At 38.7% G+C, this 23016-nt stretch overlaps 1 protein-coding gene across 1 annotated transcript in view; it reads right to left on the reverse strand.

The window, feature by feature from the left end:
- Positions 1–23016, reverse strand: part of KIF24 (kinesin family member 24) — a 59390-nt gene that overhangs the window by 26934 nt on the left and 9440 nt on the right. The window contains exons 2-5 of the mRNA XM_061199266.1: positions 12538–13185; positions 10824–10928; positions 9275–9464; positions 3868–3965 (exon numbers count right to left, since the gene is read on the reverse strand). Coding sequence (XP_061055249.1) covers positions 3868–3965; positions 9275–9464; positions 10824–10928; positions 12538–13160 — 1016 coding nt within the window. The 5' untranslated portion in view covers positions 13161–13185. The remainder of the gene's footprint in view (positions 1–3867; positions 3966–9274; positions 9465–10823; positions 10929–12537; positions 13186–23016) is intronic.

A 23016-nucleotide genomic window follows, 5' to 3' on the forward strand; every position in this document is an offset into this window, starting at 1 on the left:
TACTCCTTGTGTTTTAAACCATGGCTCCCAGCAGTGTGGGCACTTGAATACACTGGCAGAGACACAGTTAGGAAAAGAATTACAAGAGGAAAATTTGAACACACTGAAGAAGAGCTAGCAAAATGAGAATAATAAAGAATAATATCCACCTTATCTTCTGAACATTTTCGTGATGAACTTTTTTTAAAAAAAACAACAGATGAAGAAAGCTCTTATTACACTTTACAAGAACTAACCTAATAACTTCACCTAACTTGCAATTCTCTTTTTATTAATGTCTTAACAGTCTAACTTATTTTAGAAACTTGCTCTCTCAAAAAGCACTCCCTAAATTTGGTGCATAGGAATTGAACCTGAAAGAGATTTCACTTTTTAAAAAAAATTTATTTTAATTAATTAATTTATTTTGGCTGCACCGGGTCTTAGTTGTGGCATGAGGGATCTTTTACTTGTGGCATGCAGACTTCTTAGTTGCAGCATGTGGACTTCTTAGTTGTGGCATGTGGGCTTCTTAGTTGCAGCATGCAAACTCTTAGTTGCGGCATGCAAACTCTTAGTTGCAGCATGTGTGCAGGATCTAGTTCCCCGACCAGGGATCGAACCCAGGCCCCCGCAGTTGCGAGTGTGGAGTCTTACCCACTGGACCACCAGGGAAGTCCCCAGAGACTTCAGTTTAACCTGCTCATGGAAAAAAAAAAAGTAACTTCTACACAACAACAATAAAGACAACACAGGGATTTCCCTAGTGGCACAGTGGTTAAGAATCCGCCTGCCAATGCAGGGGACGTGGGTTTGATCCCTGGTCCAGGAAGATCCCACATGCCATAGAGCAACTAAGCCCGTGCGCCACAACTACTGAGCCTGCACTTCAGAGCCCACGAGCCACAACTACTGAAGCCCGTGTGCCCTAGAGCCCACGCGTTGCAACAAGAGAAGCCACCACAATGAGAAGCCCGCGCACTACAACAAAGAGTATCCCCCCCCCGCTGCAACTAAAGAAAGCCAGCGGCAGCAATGAAGACCCAACGCAGCCAAAAATAAATAAAAATTAAAAAAAAAAAAATTAGGGACTTCCCTGGTGGCTCAGTGGTTAAGAATCCGCCTGCCAATGCAGGGGACACGGGTTCGAACCCTGGTCCAGGAAGATCCCACATGCTGCAGAGCAACTAAGCCCGTGTGCCACAACTACTGAGACTGCGCTCTAGAGCCCGTGAGCCACAACTACTGAGCTTGCATGCCACAACTACTGAAGCCCACATGCCTAGAGCCTGTGCTGTGCAACAAAGAGAAGCCACCGCAATGACAATCCCGCGCACCGCATCAAAGAGTAGCGCCCGCTCACTGCAACTAGAGAAAGCCCACGAGCAGCAACCGAGACCCAACACAGCCATAAATAAATAAATAAATTTATTTAAAAAATAAAAAGACAACACAAAAAACAGGCAAATGAAGATATCTGAATGGCCAATAAGTACATGAAAAGATGCTCAGTATCATTAGACACTGGGGAAATTAAAAATAAAAAACACGAGGAAATTCCCTGGTGGCCCAGTGGTTAAGACTCCGCACTTCCAATGCAGGGGGCCCAGGTTAGATCCCTAGTCAGGGAACTAGATCCCACATGCCACAACTAAGAGCCTGCATGCTGCAACGAAGATCCAGCATGCCGCAGCTAAGACCCAGCACAGACAAAATAAATAAATAAATATATTTTTTAAAAACCCACAGTGAGATACAGTTCCATTAAACTGGCTAAAATAAAAAAGACTGACAATATCAACTATGGTGAGGATGCAGAACTGCAATTCTCATACACTGCTTCTAGGAGTATATAACCGTGCATGGAAAATTGTTTGACACTTTCTTATAAACATACACCTACCCAATGACCCAGCAATTCCATTTATAGGTTTTTATTTGAGATAAATTAAAAGATGTCCATAAAAAGACTTGCATAAAAATGTTCATACAGCTTTATTCATAATACTCCAAAACTGGAAACAACAACCCAAATGTCCATTAACAAGAGAATGGATAAAAAAATTGTGGTAGGGCTTCCCTGGTGGCACAGTGGTTAAGAATCTGCCTGCTAATGCAGGGGACACGGGTTCGAGCCCTGGTCCGGGAAGATCCCACATGCCGCGGAGCAACTAAGCCTGTGTGCCACAACTACTGAAGCCCATGTGCCACAACTACTGAATCCCGTGAGCCAAGAGCCCGTGCTCCGCAACCAGAGAAGCCACTGCAATGAGAAGCCCGCGCACCGCAACAAAGAGTAGCCCCCACTCGCCGCAACTAGAGAAAGCCTGCGTGCAGCAACGAAGACCCAATGCAGCCAAAAATAAATAAAAATAAAAATAAATTTATTAAAAAAACACACCATTATGCTATGCAAAAGAAGCCAGGCGTAAGATATATATTGTAATGATTCTGTTTCTATGACATTCTAGAACAGGCAAAGCTAATCTATAGTGACAGAAAGCAAGTCAGTGGTTATATAAGACCTGGGGGTGAAGGTAGGAGGATTAACTAAAAAGGGACACAAGAGAACTTTCTGGGGTGATGGAAATGTTCTATATCTTGTTCCAGGTATTGGTTACTTGGATACGTGCAACTATCAAAACTCATCAAACCTGAGTACTTCTTAAGATCTGTGCATCTTAATGTATGTAAATTATACCTCAACATTTTTAAGTTATAAAAGTTATTTTAAAAAATAAAAGTAGGGCTTCCCTGGTGGTGCAGTGGTTGAGAGTCTGCCTGCCAATGCAGGGGACGTGGGTTCGCGCCCCGGTCTGGGAGGATCCCATATGCCGCGGAGCAACTGGGCCCGTGAGCGACAACTACTGAGCCTGCGCGTCTGGAGCCTGTGCCCCGCAACAAGAGAGGCCGCGACGGTGAAAGGCCCGCGCACCGCGATGAAGAGTGGCCCCGCTTGCCGCAACTGGAGAAAGCCCTCGCACAGAAACGAAGACGCAACACAGCCAAAAATAAATAAATAAATAAATAAATAAATAAATAAAATGCTGCCTTAACTCCAAAAAAAAAAAAAGTTTGAAAAAAATAAAATAAAATAAAATAAAATAAAAGTAAAAATACTCTGAAATCAGTTACTCTAGCAGGCTGTTCAATATTTTCTACCTGTACCTGACTACATTTTAAATATACAACAGAGGCCCCTAGTACCTACTCTGTCCCATTTAATGTTTATGTGTGAATAATTATTTTAAAATTAAAATGAAACTATAGCTAGAATACAGAATTCCTATTATCAAAAGTTCAGACTAACTACAACCACTTACACCTTCTTATTCGGAGGACTTTGATGAAATAATATTGTTGACAGGGACTTCCCTGGTGGTGCAGTGGATAAAACTCCGTGCTCCCAATGCAGGGGGCCCGGGTTCGACCCCTGGTCAGGGAACTAGATCCCATGTGCATGCTGTAACTAAGAGTTCCCATGCCGCAACTAAGGAGTCCACGTGCTGCAACTAACGAGCCAGTGAGCTGCAACTAAGGAGGCTGCCTGCCGCAACTAAGACCCGGTGCAACCAAAAAAAAAAAAATATATATATATATATATATATATATATATATTGTTGACAGCTTATATTTTTCTGCTAAGCACAGAGAATCAATATCATCAGTATAAATGGAAATTTTGCTGAATATTTCTAAATGCTTTGTGAATCCTATAAATAGAGACACTGAATTTTCCAGAAGAGTCTAATTTAAATTCATTAGGTCAAAACACAATTTCATGTTTAATTCAAAATAATTGAAAAACATAAGTAACATTTATAAAGAAATAAGATTTATGGAAAATAGAAAATAAAAGGCAGGAGGAGCAAATAATTTCTATCGTACCCATTGAAAATATGCTGAATGAGTGGATGAGTAGTTTTCATGTATACATCTTGATTGGTGCACGCCTCATCAAAGACTTCATCAAAATAAAAAACATGCTGAAAAAGAAATTTGGTTTTTATAGAAAGAGACACTTTCTTGATTTTCTTCATCACTATTCTGGTTAACACACGATAAAGTCGCAAATACATTTTTAACTAATAGTAACTGTCCATGACAAACTTAGAGATAATAAGCAATCATTAACTGTCAAATGACAGGGCCTTCTTTTACTTGAGATCTCTGTAGACATGTTCTCACAATGTAAAAACTAAACCACACAATTTTTGTTCTCTCTTAAGGGAAGTAAATTAAAGAGTCCAACAGTGAGCCAATCTTCCTTAGGTCTAGGAGAGGAACTGAATTCTATGGAAATTATCCTCATAGCCCACCTAGAGCCAGCATATTTGAAATTCGGGGGGAATTCTAGAGGAAGATCTTTATTCCATAGGTTACATAGCTTAATTTATAATTCCATAAATATTTATGGCTCAGCTGGTAGCATGTATATTGCAGTAGGCACTTCAACGGACCCAAAGAAACAGACATTACCCTACCATTACCCTACTCCACAACCTAAAGATGTTAATCCGGACAAGTATACAAATGACCACAAGGTAGAAAAAATTTGAGAGATAAAGCACATGTGGAATTCAAAAGAAAAACATAATCTCTCTGATTGGGAAATTCATTCTGAAAAAGCTTGTACTAAGAATGGGCCATGGGGGAAGAAGAGGAATTTAAGAGGTAGGGACTGAGGCATGGAAGGTATTCTGGGCACGAGGGAAACATGAGCAAAGAGTCAAAGCAGGAAAGCACAAAGAATCTTTAGGGGACAGGGAGGATTCAATGTGTTTGACATATAGGATCTTAGCAGGTAGAAAAGTGAAATAGAAGGTGAGAATAATGAGTTAGGACTATGTTGTAGGGGTCTTGGGACACCAGCCTTAAGGGAAGGGGTAGAATGCTTATATTTAATTCAGTAAAAGTGGAAAGACAAAAAACTGTGCAAAGGAGAGGGATGACCTGAGCCATTTTATTGGAAGACTAATCTGGCTTCATATTGTGAATGGATTGGAAACAGGAACACGAGTAATTCAGTGGTGAGGTTAAGAAGGGTCTAAATTAGACAATGACAATGGAAATAAAAAGGAAATGGATGCATAAGAAATTTGGCAATGACTGATTGTGATAGCTGGGGAGAGAAAGGAGTCCAAGATGACTCCCAAATGAAAAACCATGGTAATCTGAAAGAGGAGAGATAGGAAATTCCATTAAATTGGGTCTGGAAAGCATTACTTCAGCAGCCGTAATAATTACCATAATTTAGAGGCTCACTATGTTGGCAGCCCAACTATATCTGAGTAAGAAATCCTAATAATTTCAAGTCTGATTGTAGCATCATAATGGCAGTCTACACATAATGAATGAGAGATGAGGCCCTATCTTCTGCTTCCTTCTGGGCCTGCTCTAAATATTCAGTTAAGAAAAAATTTTATGGGCAAGTCTGGAAAAGTGGACTTGAGCCAACTTATCGTGGGTCACCATACCCCAAGTTCAATTCTGTTTCATGTACCATTACATTCCATTAGAATGGAAATTTGTTAGGTCATCTGAAAGAAATTGGGTCCACAAAGTCAAATTTACCAATTAGAAAAAATCTCCAGGGAATTCCCTGCAGGTCCAGTGGCTAGGACTCCACGCTTCTACTGCAGGGGGCACGGGTTCAATCCCCAGTCAGGGAACTAAGATCCCGCAAGCCGCAAGGCATGACCAAAAAAAAGAAAGAGGGCTTCCCTGGTGGCGCAGTGGTTGAGAATCTGCCTGCCAATGCAGGGGACACGGGTTCGAGCCCTGGTCTGGGAAGATCCCACATGCCGCGGAGCAACTGGGCCCGTGAGCCACAACTACTGAGCCTGCGCGTCTGGAGCCTGTGCTCCGCAACGGGAGAGGCCGCGACAGTGAGAGGCCCGCGCACCGCGATGAAGAGTGGCCCCCGCTCTCCGCAACTGGAGAAAGCCCACGCACAGAAACGAAGACCCAACACAGCCAAAAATGAATAAATAAATAAATTTAAAAAAAAAAAAAAAAAAGAAAGAAAGAAAAAAAAATCTCCAAAAGTTAGGAATTGAGAAAAAAAATGAATCTGTGCAGCATGATAAAGAGATCTGTGAACATTCAGTGCTCTGAAAAATATGATTGATTTTAAGAACAGTTAAATGTTTCTGTTTTAGCTCGGTCATAGGTAGATGGGGGTTCATTATACTTTTGATTAAGCTTGAAAATGGCAATAATAAAGAGTAAAATATATTTCAAAAATCTGACTTTAATGGACATGATTTATATCTAACTCATAACTGGTCTTTAAGCAAGGAGACAAATCCATTCTTTGCTCAAATATCACTGTAGGTTTTTATAGTTAAGTATGAAGTCAAAAGCATTTTTGGCATTTCTCAGGAAAATAAAAAAATGAACGGAAGTAAATGTGGATATACATTTTTGGGGGGGTTTCTTTTATTTCATGAGTATATGGCTATTCTTCTCTTTCTATAAGTGCTCTTGGGTAAACACCTTTGAAAGCATGTATTGACTAAAGGAATTAGTATCTTTCCTTCCAATAGGATTTAAGTACTGATTTTCCCAGTAATTTTGTACGAACCTTTCATGAAAGATATGTGAACATACAAGATTACTATTATAATTCATGTGCATCACATATGCTTTCATTTGATCATATTTTATCAATGAAGTTGGATTAACATTCACTTTAGGCAGTTCCCTGGTGGCCTACTGGTTAGGATTTGGACTTTCACTGCCGTGGCTTGGGTTCAATCCCTAGTCAGGGAATTGAGATCCTGCAAGCAGTGCAGCGCAGCCAAAAAAAAAAAAAATTCACTTTAGTTTTGATATGATCAGAGTTGCATAGTTTATTTTTTAAAGAAGTTTTTAAAAAATTATAAGTGTCTTTATAGAATATCTCTGGAAAAATACACTTAAGTAATACTGGTTGTCTTCAAGGAGGAAATGGGATTAGAGACATTCTTCGTTGCATACCGTTTTGATTTTGAAATAGGTAAATCTATCCTATTCAAAAGTTCTTACTTTTTTTTTTATAAGAGTAACACTGCTGATTGTATAAAAAGATTTTAAACATGGATAACAACAGATAAGAAAATCAAATTATCTGTAAATCTTACTACCACTAGAGATGGCCACTATTGACTTTGATATATTTCAGTACCATCTTTTTTTTCTCTCTCTATATTTTTCTTTAAGAAATTGGAATGAAACACATACAGATAGGTCTCCTTGTTTTTTCACTTATTATGTTGCTATCCTAAAATTTAATGGTAAGTAGGACAGCACACTATATGTATATGATCACATAAGTAACAAAAGAAGATTTGAAAGGGTAAGATGTTTAATTAAAGGACACATAAACCTATTTGAATTCCTGAATAAGTTTAAAAATAAAACCCAAAGAATCTAGTATCAATATTTATTTGCTATGTTTGCTATGAACCTCCCTTTTCTTCTTTCTACTTAAGAAAAAGGGGGAGAAAAAAGGCCTCTCAACACATATATTATAAGCATTGACAGGTAAGGACTTTGACCTATGAGAGCAAAGGTCCAAAGTTCAAACAGCAGATAAAGTGCTAAGGAAACAATGGGTATTCAATAAGTATTGACCAATGGCAATGACAAAGAAGTAAGGTTATTGTGTTTTGGGATAATGGAAAAATACAAAAGATAAGATGATGCCTCCTTGAGGGAATTACTGTGACAGAAGCATCATTAAGGCAGTCTTGGGTAGATGGTGATTGGATAGGGCTATTACCATGGCTATAAGTAGCCATGGAACTAGATAGTATTACAACTAATTGGTCATTTGGACCATCTTCAATATAAATACCTCCCACCCAGACCTAATAGACTGTGCATTGACCAGCAATCAATAAGGCTGTTAAAGTGACTGCGCTGGTTATACAGTGGCCTAGTAATTTAGTGCCCATAGAAAGACACAGTAGATTGCTTTGAATGTTACTGTGAAAGTCAATTTTGGTAAGCAAAGAAAAAAAAGAACAATGCAAGTGTTAAAGAGGGGAGAGTATTAACAATTTGACTTCAGTGTTAAAGGATTTATTCCAGTAGAGTAATATCTCAGCTGACTAAGGTGAATTGCTTGCACACCAGATTATTCACCACTTTTTTTTTCTTTCTACCTGTCACTGGGTTTTGTTTTGTTTTCTTGCACCACGTGGCTTGCAGGATCTCAGTTCCCTGACCAGGGAATGAACCCAGGCCACGGCAGTGAAAAACACCAAATCCTAACCACTAGACCACCAAGGAACTCCCAGTCACTGGGTTTTGAAGCAAGAGAGAGAGAGAATAGAATGAACATAATATGAACATGCAGGGAGGCAGATTCAGATAAGAGAAACTCTGAATTCCCAAATCTTAACATCTGGTGGATTATCCCCTATTTAAGATTATTCATAATTGCTTCATAATTTTAAGAGTACCTAAATTATGGTATCTTCCATCTGTGGGGTTTGCTGCTTTTATAAGAGACTGAAGGAATTATCGCAAGGGTACCTATCAGCTAGGAATAAATTTCTTTCAGTATCAAACCCTTTGTCCTTGGACTCATCATGATCATTCTGGCAGGGAGTGAACATTTTTTAATGTGTTTGAACTACAGTGTTTTATTTAACCCCTTATATGTTCGATATAAAATCACATCCCTGGGTTATATTTACTCACTGCAATCTACCTTGTACAAAGTGGCCTGTTCAGGAGCCCAATTTCCACCAAATTAAGCCTAGGCCCAAATACAAGCGAGAATCAAAATAAGCAGTTGGCTGGCAATCTGGGGTCTTTTTGCTCAAAAATATACCCTCCATCATTAAACTTCAGACTCGCACTCAGCAGAATGAGAAGTTCACACCGTGAGAGACAGGAGAGAATTGAGACTGTGTGACCATCTCATAGTCGCTCTGGCGCATACGCTCAGTGACTGGCCCTGCTTACCACCAGTTCATTATTTAAACTCTTTTTATTCCCGCATTTGCTCTTTTCTGACTGAATATGTGTAATTAAGTTCACATAAAGCATGTTAAGTGACTGTATGATGCAACTCTATTGCACAAGAGTGGAGGAGTTACGTTTTTGTATCCCCCATTGCGCTATATTTTTTAAAAATGAAGGCTAAGGTTTATCAATGATTTAATGCAATGTCACATCAGGAATGAATGCCAACACCCAAACCCAAAACTGGATTTTAGAATTTGTACTGCTACTCAAACAAAAAAACAAAAAATTGACACTTGATAATGTTAGTTCCAAACACAGAAGGAAAGCATCATACCTGCAGAATATATTGTGTGAGGTCAACTGCTTCTTTCTTCTCATGAACAAGTAGAGTTTCTTTGTCTTTTACAGTAATAATATTAATTTCTCCACGACGTACCTCCCTCATGCCCAGAGGGCGTTTTCGAACACAAACTCTGATTTTCTCCATCTCAGTCCAAGGATTCTCTTTCTCTGAGGGGTTCTGGCTGATGTATAAGTGGGCTTTAATTTTTAATAATACGATAAAACTACTTAAGAGGTCAAAGTATCAGTACATTTTGTTATATATTAGGTGTAATACACACACACACACACGTATACACACAATATGTTACATACTGAAGTGTTGACACTGAGATCTTTTATTCGCTATAAATCCTCCTGATTACTTCTATCTCCCTCTCTATTCCACCCCACCCAAAAGCAGGTTTCTTGCTTCCTTTCAATCCAATTATTATTGTACATTTACTGTTTTCTGGACCATTCAATCTAATTTCTTTTTTTTTATCCTACCTGGGTTTATTAAATACCTTGAATTTGGTGGTAGGTTTCCATGTATTTTCCCCCTGTTTCTCCCAGGTATATTCTGGCACTCCCTTTGTCTTGTTTTCTTGCATCCTCTTTTTGCCTACCCTGATATATATTTATTTGTTAGAACACGAGCCTATATTTCCTCTTCCCAGGACAATTTTATGACTGGTGCTAATTCACCACTGGTGCTAATTCACCACTAATTCATCTTTCTATCCAGATACATTTCTTCTCTGGCTGACTTCAGTGAACTCATCAACCTTAACATCCAGAATATTGAGGCAATATTCCTTGGGTTAGGAACATGCTGTGAAGCACAGGAAGCTCAGCTCAGTGCTCTGTGATGACCTAGATGGGTGGGATGGGGGGTGGGTGGGAGGAAGGTCCAAGAGGGAGGGGATACAGGTATACATATAGCTGATTCACTTCATTGTACAGCAGAAACTAACACAACATTATAAAGCAATTATACGCCAATTAAAAAAAAAACAAAGACTACTCAAGCCCTTTGAAGCATGTTTTGTTTTTTTTAACCAATGTAGAGTAGACGTCTAAAAAAATGTACCATTTTGACAGTAAGTGTGGCAAAATCTTGACAATCATTGAAAGTGAATGATGGGCATGTGGGGGCTCACTGTTCTATTTTCTCTTCTTTTGCATATGTTAGATTTTTTAATAAGAAAAGACCAATTTTTTTCTTTTTTCTTTTTTGGCCGTGCTGCATGGCTTGCGGATCTCAGTTCCCCAACCAAGGACTGAACCCCGGGCCAGCAGTGAAAGCGCTGAGTCCTAACCACTGGACCGCCAAGGAATTCCCCAGAAAAAAAAACACAAAGTTTTAATGTATTCTAAAACGCTCTGGTTTTACTGCTCAACCTTCCCTAGAAGAAATAAAATATATCTGTCTGACATGCAGAGTTAATACATCTAGAGTTAGGTCTGTTCAAGATCTTAAATAAGTCAGGGCAGCCAGTTATCTAAACGCCTTAGACTTTTATTAAAGTTCTGAGTCCAGTAATTTATTTTGAACTTACCTGATTTGAGGTATCCAAAGAGAATGCTCTTTGGACAGGGATGACTCACTAACAGGAAGCCTTAAGTTGGTGAGGGAGTTTCTCAGGGTTCCGAAACTCTGGCTCCTACTTAGGGTTTGGGTGAGAAGACAATATTGAGAATTATTGGGGAAAATGTACTTTCTTACCTCCATTTCTCTAATATAATAAGGAATGGGAAGAGTATGATAATAATGATATAAAGTGAGAAAGCTCAATTGAATAGCTTTCGTTCTGGGTTTGCCACGTACAAACCTCTGTGAGAGCGCTTATCTCACTATATGGTTGCCTGTCTTCCCACTTACCCTGCCGCCTAAGAGTCTGAGAGTCTCCAGATATCCTAACTATCTTTATATCTAGGATCAGGGCAAGCAGAGGTGGTACTTTATATTTGCCAAAAAAATAAAACAGCAATATTTAAACTAAAATATCCATTCTATCTAAATAAATAATGCAAAGTCACATCTTTATTCTATTTATAAATAATTCCAATTTAGAGTTTTATGTGTTGTTCAATGAAAGACTAACATTCAAGAAGCTATTTGTTCTTTCACCACTGAGCTAACCAATAGGACAGCAACAATCCTGGCATTGATGATCATAGAACAATCTAGTCCTTTCACAACTGAAAGAAGAAAACAGTACTATATGCTCTGTGCTTTGCTAAACCAAACAAAAAAAAAAAATTTTTTTTCTTCCAAAAACACTATAGAATTCACTTATGTATTTCAAATTACTAAAGGCATTTTTACCTTTAAAATTGGGTCTTCTATTTTTTTCGAATAAAAGAACTAGTTGGTTATGAAATCCTCTGAAACCTTAGCCAATATAAGACCAGATGTAAATACTTTGTTTTAAGGTATGAATAATAGCCTTCATTTTTTAAAAAAAAAGTGGCTTAAGAATGTATTTTATTTCTCCACAACTCACCATCTATAACTTTTAAAATAACAAAACAAACAATACACATTATTTTTAAAAGAATGTATTTTCTATCATATACCAAGGTTGTTATTAGGGATTACTTGATATTTCACCTCTTAGGGACCTTATTTCAAATTCTAACTCGAAGCACTGTCACTCTGACAACCAAACTCTAAACTCCATCAAAAGTGTCTTACTCTTTGAAATGACCAAAATCATCTGTCCTTCCAGGGCTGGAATTGTAGAAAGCACTCAAAATCAGGACCATATTTCAATATGTGCAGGTAAATCAATTGCTCCAAAGACCTATTTAATTCAACTAGTCGAATTAAACAGCTGTTTTTAACTAAGCTGCATGCCTCCTGGCTGAAGTGAATTCAATAGCCTTAAAAAAAAATCCTGTGGCTCGTGTAATTTTTTTTTTTTTCACTGCAGAGACTAGTTAACCATTGATATTTTACCTTCATGGATGCATTAGATGTATCATGTTACACTATAATAATAAAAATATGTCTGCTATAGGAATAATAGCAGATCCTGGTAAGTAGCAGCTGCTTGATGCACATGAACAATATCATCTTTCTCCCAGTTGAAAAGTCCAAATTCTTCATTAATTTCCCCCTATCAAGGTACTTCCATTATCACCGCAGAAGCTGTTCACTATCATTTTCTGTAAATATGGAATAGTTGGTCTCCTCTGGTCATGGAGAAGCCTGCCCTTGCCTAAGGCTACCCTCCCTCCAAAATTAAAAAAGAAAAAATAAGTTATTACCTGATATAGGAATGAGGGATTCCATAGTTATACCCTGAAACATGAGAGACTCTTTGCATAACGGGACTATCACAATCTCCCTGTATTGGAGAAAAGTGATTTGATGAAAAGAGTGAAGTGTTAGTTTCTTCTTGTAGGTAGGAATCAGCAGCTGTGGCATTCAGAATTCTTGTTTTTGTACAGTACTGGGAATCATCTGGTAGCAAATGCTCTAGTACTTTTAGGTAACTAGACTTCTGTTCACTTGCAGATAAATGTGATAAATCGCACAGTTCAAACTGATTGTGGCTGGTAGTTCTGTCTTTGTTGTCAGCAGGAGAATCAAAATGCAGTTGCCTTCGAGGGCCAGATCTAGATTTCTGAGGCTTGATGCACAGACTGCTTGTCTGTAGAGGATACTCTGGGCTACTGACTGCTTTATCTTCTTCCTGCATAATCTTAATGATTTTGATAAGTTGGAAGAGACGTTTGCGGTCGTTCATGTCATGGACTCCCAATTTGGAGTAGTCCTTCATTGTAACATTGGCTAATTCATCTATTTTCTGAAGGCCAAGGGCAGTAAAATGAGGATAATACTGTGCTAGTTCAGCTTCACAAAGACATTCATATAACCAGGATGTCATTTTTGTGAATGGGTTTCTATAAACTCTGAAGAGGAAAAAAAAAATTCATTCACTTGAAATATAGTATATATAATACAATTATTCCTTTAAAAAATGAAAACCACAAAAGAAACATGCAGAAAAATCCATTCTAGCGTACCAGGTTTTCAATAAATATATTTTTCTTCTAAAATGATTAAACAGCATAGTGCATAAAGATGCTTATAATGCATTTGTAGTAACAGATGTAATTTGTCCATCTGCTTAATAAAAAGAGACTTTCAATTGTGTATACACACAGGTACATGCACACACACATAACACAAGTCACTTACTTATTTCTAGGGAGTTCCTTCCAACCTTGCAATGTCTACTTAACATATACCACAAACTACTAAAACCTTGTTCCCAACTGCTGATTGTTACAGGACTAATTTTAGATGTTCAAGTTAATGTCAAGGCACGTTGCACAACTGTTTCCCATGATTAATGAACAAAGGTTAAGAGCTCTTTCAGAATGGAAAGCAGAATTAAATAGTGGACCACAGAGGATCATAAATGAATATAACTCAGAGGAAATCACATTTGTGTTTGCTGAGTATTGGCAGACGTTAGTTGAATAAAGAGGTAAAAACATCATTAATTTAGAAGCTACTAATTCAGGATTTCAGATTATTCTAAAAGGTAGCTGGTTGTAGATGTCTACCTATACAGAACATAAATAAAAGAATTCACCTACGGGGACTTCCCTGGTGGCACAGTGGTTAAGACTGTGCTCCCAATGCAGGGGACCTGGGTTTGATCCCTGGTCAGGGAACTAGATCCCACATGCATGCCGTAACTAAAAGTTTCGCATGCCACAACTAAGGAGCCCACCTGTCACAACCAAGACCCAGTGCAACCAAATTAATTAATTAATTAATTAATTTTATAAAAAGAATTTACCTAGGAAATTAATACTATGGTCAAGATTTTAAATGGTTATACATTAAAATGCTTAAAAAAATTTAACACCAAGCTATTTAATTAAATACTAACAAATGATGTGGTAATAACACATAATCCTGGTCTATTATTAAAATCCTGGAGAACTCCCTGAGGAGTTAATCACTGTTAATCACTGTTAACAAACAGTTAATCACTGTTAATCAAGTTCAAGAGAATATTCAAAAGTAAGTAAAGTACATTTTCTCTTTAAAATTTTTAAAAAATAATTCAGAGTTTTGGGGGGCTTCCCTGGTGGCGCAGTGGTTGGGAATCTGCCTGCCAATGCAGGGGAAACGGGTTTGAGCCCTGGTCCAGGAAGATCCCACATGCCACGGAGCAACTAAGCCCATGTGCCACAACTACTGAGCCTGTGCTCTAGAGCCCGCCAGCCACAACTACAGAAGCCTGTGCGCCTAGAGCCCGTGCTCTGCAACAAGAGAAGCCATCGCACCACAACGAAGAGTAGCCTCTGCTAGCCGCAACTAAAGAAAGCCCGCGCACAGCAACGAAGACCCAATGCAGTCAAAATTAAATAAATAAATAAATTTATTTTAAAAAAATAATAATAATTCAGAGTTTTCAAAATTCTATTAGTTAGTTCTTGGTAAAGCTTTTTTTTTTTTTAATTTTATTTATTTATTTATTTATTTATGGCTGTGTTGGGTCTTCGTTTCTGTGCGAGGGCTTTCTCTAGTTGCGGCAAGCGGGGGCCACTCTTCATCGTGGTGCGCGGGCCTCTCACTACTGTGGCCTCTCTTGTTGCGGAGCACAGGCTCCAGACGTGCAGGCTCAGTAGTTGTGGCTCACGGGCCTAGTTGCTCCGCGGCATGTGGGATCCTCCTAGACCAGGGCTCGAACCCGTGTCCCCTGCATTGGCAGGCAGACTCTCAACCACTGCGCCACCAGGGAAGCCCACTAAAGCTCTTTTGTTTTTCATTTTAATTTATATTTTATCTTCACTCTAGGAGAAACAGAGAAAGAGGTCAGGGCCAGGTAAAAGTGATGATTAAAGGACCTTGTGTTGGGACTTTCCTGGTGGCACAGTGGGTAAGACTCCGCACTCCCACTGCAGCAGGCCCGGGTTCGATCCCTGGTCAAGGAACTAGATCCCACATGCCTGCCGCAACAAAGAGTTCGCATGCCACAACTAAGGAGTCCATGTGCTGCAACTAAGGAGCCTGCCTGCTGCAACTAAGACCCCACGCAACCAAATAAATAAATAATTTTTTTTTTTTTAAAAAAAAGGACCCTGTGTAATAAACGTTGGAGGAAATGCTGCTTAGGCTAAAGAAAAGGCCAAAGGGGCTAATAAGTAACACATTCTAAACTCATCCTGCCCTTTTCCATTTGTGGTAGATTAAAAAAAAAAAAGTCACAAATTTCTTTGCAGGTCCTTCCATCAAGAGATGGAATTTATTTCTCCTGTTGCATCTAGGCTGGCTTTGTGACATGTTTTGGCCAACAGAATGTGGTGGAAATGACACTATGTGACTTCCATGCCTAGTCCTCAAGAGCCCTTGCAGCTTCTACTGTTCTCTAGGGACTCTTCTGCGGTCATGTGAAGAAACCCAGCCAACAGCCATATTCAAAGCCAGACATATTAGAGAAGCCATCTGAGACTATTTAGCCCCAGTGGCGCCACCAGATGACTGCAGCCACATGACGGTCCCAGGTGAGACCAGAACTGTGAGCAAATAAAACAGTAATTGTTTCAAGCCACTAAGTTTTGGGGTAGTTTACTACACAGCAGTAGGTAACTGCAACACTGACAGCTTCTATGCCTTTTTAAATGCTGTATCTTTGCCTGAAATGTTCCCAACTCCCTCTGCCTACTAAAATGAGCCATGTCCATTCTTTCAAGAGGGCTCAATAGCTTCCCTTCACCCCCGTGAAGCCTTCTTTCTTATCTCAACCTCTTCTACCATTTTACCACCAAGCACCCTACGCAGTAGTTAAACCAGGCCACCAATCAATCCCTTTACTACAGTGTCTTCTACCGGGAATACCCGTCTTTCCTTGGAAAAACCCTATTTACATTTTTCTTCTGTGAGGCATGCCCTAGCAAGGGATAACTGGTATTTACTCAGTAATTTACTCAGCAAACTGGTATTTGCTTCAGTAATAACAATAATAGCAGCTGGTATGTACTGAGCATTTATTATGTACCAAGCACTGTTCTAAGCACTTTGTTAACCTCTAAACAATCCTATAAAATAGATACATGTGTGACCTTCAGCAAGTTACTTATTTAACATCTCTGAAACTCATTTTTCTCAACTGTAAAATGGAAATACAATAGTCCCCACAGTTTCTAGGGTTAGGATTCAATGAGAAAATACTTGTAATAATGCAAGTATTAATCAGCAATAATGCCCAGTATGTACGTAGTACCCAATAAGTGTTGGTAGCTATCACTACTGAGATTGTTATTTCTGTATTACTATTACTGTATTACTACTACTCACCCAGAACCTAGAAAAGAATAAGCCTCCAATGTTTTGGTGTGTTTTAAGTTATTTCTAAAAAGTTATATTCCCTACTTGGCTCAGCCTAACCCAGGGGAAGAGGTTAAGTGCTATGCAGACTTCTCAATTTCCACAGGCTGTACAAGATCCTGTATTTCACATACTTATTCCCTCAGCGACATACCCAACATTTCCCAGTCCAACTCTGATAATCATGGCTTCTATTGCATCCCTTAATCAGTACCTTTAAGACCAACATACTTATATTGTGATGCTTGGATATCCCATAATATCATGGGAGGGGAAGATACCAGAGTTAGCAGTAATCTGGACATGCTGATTAAAGCAGCCAACAGCATGCTTCTACATAAATTGGCAGCATAGTACCTTTCTGAGCCCTATAGTTAGCCTATGTTCTTTTGTTTTAAAGTTGGATATGCTTCCTATATATAAAATAGATAACTAATAAGGACCTACTGTATAGCACAGGGAACTCTACTCAATACTCTGTAATGATCTATATGGGAAAAGAATCTTAAAAAGAGTGGATATATGTGTATGTATAACTGATTCACTTTGCTGTACAGTAGAAACTAACACAACATTGTAAATCAACTATACTCCAATAAAAATTTTTTTAAAATTAGATATGTTTCTTTGTACCACATTTCATTTCACAAAGGTCCAGCCCCTCTCTTCTTCTGGGATAATCATCAGAATCACTCCAGGAACTTTAAAAAATATAGATACTTGAGCCCATCCCAGATCCATATGAAAACAAAACAAAAAAACCCTCCCAGATCTTGAGGGGAAGCAGACATAAGAACACTGAAAAGGTTTCCCCAGGTGATTATGATTGTACTGCATTGATATATCTATCAAAATTACAAATGCAAATACACTGACCCAGCAATTCCACTTCTAGGAACATATCCTATAGATACTACGTACAAGTACAAAATGACATAGGTACAAAATTATTCATTGCTGCACTTTATATAATAGCAAAGAAATGGAATAGAGACTGGTTAAATAAATTATGGTACTCCATTAAATGTAATACTATGTAGCAACTACAAAGAATAAACTCTCAAAATATTACTGAAGAGAGAGAAAGCTCTACAATATATTAAGCGACTAAAACAAGGTACAGAACAGTTTGTATAGTAAAGGTATCATTTGTTAAAGAGAAAGAGATAATTGATCTATAATAGATCTATATATTCGCTTATCAGGCATAAAATATCTTTGACAGGATGCACAAGAAAGTAATAATACTGGTGTGGGGGGACTAGTTGGTGGAGGGTAAGCATGGGAAGGAGACTACTGTATGCCAAGAAATGTGGTAGTTATTATTACCTTTCCTATTGTTATTTCTATTTCACTGCTGTCTCCATCACCCAGAGCAGAACCTAGAAGAGCTGTTTTGTAAATTGTGAAACTATGTAACTATATTACTGATTTTAAAAAATATATTTTTAATTTTATCTACTTCCCTTCTTCCCAATCTCCCCAAATTGATCTGATAAAAACTACTTGTTACTATTTTGGTGTTTTTCCCTCTAGCCTTTTTAAAAAATATATGGTTGATGTACAATATTATATTAGTTTCAAGTGTATGACATAATGATTTGACATTTGCATAAGTTATGAAATGATTACCATAAGTCCAGTAACCATCTATCCCCAAAGTTATTACAATATTATTGACCATATTCCTTACACTGTATACTATATCCCCATGACTACTTTATTATATAACCAGAGGTCTGTATCTCTCAGTCCCTTTCACCTATTTCGTCCACCTTCCCCCCCACCTCCCAGCCTTTTCTTTATTGCACTTTTTTTACATTGTATTTAACACTGTACTCATAACTATACTGAAATCTACTTTTTTATTTAATTTAAGCATTTTCATACCTGTTTGTTATAGCCATTAAAAACAATCCACACTATTATAATGTTTGCTGAATAGATGAATTACCCCAGGGAGATGTGATTTCTCTCTTCCAACTATAGGGTTTTAACTGTAAAACTTACAGGGTATTTATTACAGACTCATATTTTTTATTTTTTAATTTATTGCCAGCCTTGTTCCAGAGATGATAAGGTGGCTCTGCCTTATACTATAGTGAGAATTCTTTTTTTTTTTTTTTTAACTTTGGGTTTATTTATTTATTTATTTATGGCTGTGTTGGGTCTTCGTTTCTGTACGAGGGCTTTCTCTAGTTGTGGCAAGTGGGGGCTACTCTTCATCGCGGTGCGTGGGCCTCTCATTATCGCGGCCTCTCTCGTTGCGGAGCACAGGCTCCAGACGCGCAGGCTCAGTAATTGTGGCTCACGGGCCTAGCTGCTCCGCGGCATGTGGGATCTTCCCAGACCAGGGTTCGAACCCGTGTCCCCTGCATTGGCAGGCAGATTCTCAACCACTGCACCACCAGGGAAGCCCATATAGTGAGAATTCTTAAAGAGAAAAGGAATACGATCCCACCCAGTCTAGCACTGTGCTAGCAACAAATATTTGTCAAATGAACAGAATCTGCTTAGATAGGACACAGGACAAAAGGTTCTACCATTTCTACTTTTTACCTAAGGCAACTAAATGATTAAAAGACTCCATTAAGGGACTTCCGTGGCGGTCCAGTGGTTAAGACTTCACCTTCCAATGCAGGGGGTGTGGGTTCATCCCTGCTCGGGGAGCTAACATCCCACATGCCTCATGGCCAAAAAACCAAAACATAAAACAGAAGCAATATTGTAACAAATTCAATAAAGACTTTAAAAATGGTCCACATCAATAAAAAAAAAAAAAGACTCCATTAAGCCTGCTTATGTGGGTATGGAGCCATTTTTTCTGTTTCCTAACTCTCTACAAGACCCATCACCCAAGGTAATGGACACAATCTCAGGGTCCTTACAACCAAGAAGAGCCTAATATATACAATGTCTTTACCAATATCACCCTGAATACTTCATATAGGTCAAAGAAACATTTTATTTAGGGATTTCCCTTGTGGTGCAGTAGTTAAGAATCCGTCTGCCAATGCACGGGACATGGGTTCGATCCCTGGTCCGGGAAGATCCCACATGCTGTGGAGCAACAAAGCCCGTGTATCCTAGAGCCCGTGTGCCGCAACTACTGAGCCCATGTGCTGCAACTACTGAAGCCAGCATGCCTACAGCCCATGCTCCACAACAGGAGAAGCCACCGCAACGAGAAGCCCTCACACCACAAGCTCGCCGCAACTAGAGAAAGCCCACGCACAGCAACAAAGACCCAACACAGCCAAAAATAAATAAATAAAAATAAATAAATACCCTGTTAAAAAAAAAAAACGTTTTATATAACAAGGCTAATCCCATTATTTCAGCTGATGGTCATACTACCATACTACTACCATCAAGTAGATCATACTACTTGATGATCTGATGAAACTAAAATTTACTAAGTTTTATTTTATGCCAAGCACTATGCTTAAGTACTTTACATAAACTATTTTATTTAGTCTGGTTATACCAGAATTCTATTTTAAAAACCCTGTTGGGGCTTCCTTGGTGGCAAAGTGGTTAAGTGTCCTGTTTCGTGTTGGCTTAATCTGGCAATCCTATATTAGAATCAAGTTCCACATTTGGGGCAAAAATACTTCATAGGTGTTATCATGTGCTTCATAATACATCACATCAGAATACATACAAATGTCTGCAAATTGCAGACTGATTTCCTTCATTGTAAAGTTCTCTCATCAACCAATCAATCCAATGGTTTCATCCTCTGTTGATCGCTACCTGCCTCAATCGCTACCTGGGGTTGCAAAATGGTGATTTTCTGAATCTATCATTCTTTGTGGAATTTTCCTATAAAGAAAAACTTTCTGTCAACAACTAGGGCTATTTGATTATCCAAAGTAGAGTTTGCACATGAAGGCGGGCATAAAAGTATTCTTTCTTTTAATTTCTAATTTTCAGAGTTAAGTAGTAGTAGTGCCCTAGTTATTTTGGATGGTGTCCAATGAGTTCTTTTGGGGTTTTGCTTTTGCTTTTTTTTGAGGGGGCGAGGCAGGTTCAAATTCATTATTAACTCATGGGTTTTATGTATTTCATGTGTTTCTATCAATTACCCTAGTCTTTGAGAGCTTCATCTTGTATATTTCCTGGCCAAAACCTAAAATCAGCTTTCTTCCAAGAAACACATATCTCTGTTTTACAAGTAGCTGCCCTTTGTCCCACATCCAGCTAAAGGTTACGTATTCCTGGCAAGTCTTAAGCAGAGAGGGCCTGGGCATTAGGGAAAGAGGGGATAGAATAAGCACAACCACACCAGCCCTTCTCTTCCCTTTGGAGATCAGGAATAACGCTATACAGCCACAAGTAGCTAATCCAGGAAAGTCACTACTCACTTCATATTTGAGTTACTGAATAGTCTTTCTAGATCAAGTTCTGACTTCAGTGTCAACCCCAAACAATTAGTTGTGGCTTCTGGGAGGCCTTATTAAGAAGGACATTGAGGCATTTACAATCATTAATAGAATACAGGATGAGAATTTGTGGGGCTGGGGAGGGCAAGTCATTTCCATTTTATTTCTTGCAGTCCTCCTTACATACTGGAGTTAAGAATTTACCATTGACATCTTTGTCGCACTGTGACTATGAGGATGTCAATAGAGTTCTTCAACATAAAGGTGATAGGATATAATAACTACTAAGAAGTGGAATGACCGGACAATGGAATATAGATAAAAATTTTTAGTAAATTAAGTATTTCAAATATTTTAAGAAATCTGTCTGATTTCAAATGTCCCCTACTATTACTAGTTCATAAAAATTCAGATAAAAATGACAAAGGGGTAAAGGAAGAGTTAGAGGTCAAGATGGATGATTGTTGATTTTGTTTAGCGTTGGAGAATTCCTATTATATTAGGTATAACTTTACTGGGTAACCTAGAGCAGAAAGGGTAAATACACAGCCTACAAATACACAACACAAATACCAATCCATGCTGCTTCTCTCCCCTCCTGTACAAATGGTAAATAATCCAAATCTATTTCAATTTTTTTCTTTCTTTCTTTTTTTTTTTGGCCGTGCCACATAGCATGCGGGATCTTAGTTCCCTGACCAGGGATGGAACCCATGTCCCCTGCAGTGGAAGCACTAAGTCCTAACCACTGGACCGCCAGGGAGTTCCCTCAGTTCTTTCTTATTAAGCCCTGAAATAGCTTCAATATCCCCTTTTGGGTGTGTGTGCACAATAGGGTACAAATCCATGCATTTTGACAGTTGAATACACCCGTGAAACCACCACCACAATTAAAATACAGAATATTTCCATCATCCTCAAAAGATTCCTCACGCCTCTTTGCATTCCATCCTTCCCTCTGCCCCTGGCCCTAGGCAACCATTGATCTGTATGATGTTTCTGCCATTATATATAAGTTTGCTTTTCTAAAAGTTTATATAAATGGAATTATACAATATATTCTTTTTTGTATCTGGGTTCTTTTACTTAGCATAATGATTATGAGATTCATCCATAATGCACATATCACGCCCTCATTTTACTTAGGAGGAGAAAGACTGCAATGAATCAGTGAGTTGCCTGCCCAAGGTAACACAGCTCTCAAGTGACAGTTCTAAGATTCAAACTTAGGTCTTCTCATGGCTAGTCCCATGTTCTTTGTACTATTCCATGCTGCTTCCTTCAAAAGTAGCTGCAAAGACAGCTCCTTGCCAGCCCCCCTAACAGGCCCTCTATCTACCCTGCTCAACAGAGTGGCTGTCTCCTGCAGATCTGTGCTGCAGCATGGAATCTTTCACAGCTGCCACCACCTGGAAAATGCCCTGCAAATCAGCAAAATCCAATGGAGGCCAGATGGGCAGGTTTTTACATGTAGGGCCCACTCACGTTCAATGCCACCAGTATGCAGAGTGCTCCTTTGTGACAAACCCAGAGACTGCTAGGTCTCAGCTGTTGGGGTAACAATCAGAAATAGAGTCTTGGAAGAAATCCAGTTGGCAGAAATTCAAACTTTCTTATCCTGGTGGCAGAGAAGATAAACTGGAAGGGGAATACATGCAACTTTATACATAATTAAGGAAGTTTATTCACATTCCAGGATGTGGATAAGATCCAACTATTTAACATGTCCCCTCAAATTTTCCATTCATCTACCTAAACTATGTAACTCTACCCACCTAAACTGCCTGAACCTGAATTTGGAATCAGATAACTCTCAGTCATTTAGCTGTGTAACCTTGGACAAAGTCACTTAGTTTCTCTGAGTTTTATTTCCCTCTCTCAAAGGATGTGATAAAATTATTTATGTAAAACTAATTTGAAAATTGTAAAGTACTCCATAAGGATGGAGCTATGCTCTCTTATTCAGCACTGGATCACTGTGCCTGGCATGTAGGAAGTGTTGACTTATTA

The sequence above is a fragment of the Eubalaena glacialis genome, chromosome 9, assembly GCF_028564815.1.
Source record: "Eubalaena glacialis isolate mEubGla1 chromosome 9, mEubGla1.1.hap2.+ XY, whole genome shotgun sequence".
NCBI classification, from domain to species: Eukaryota; Metazoa; Chordata; class Mammalia; order Artiodactyla; family Balaenidae; genus Eubalaena; species Eubalaena glacialis.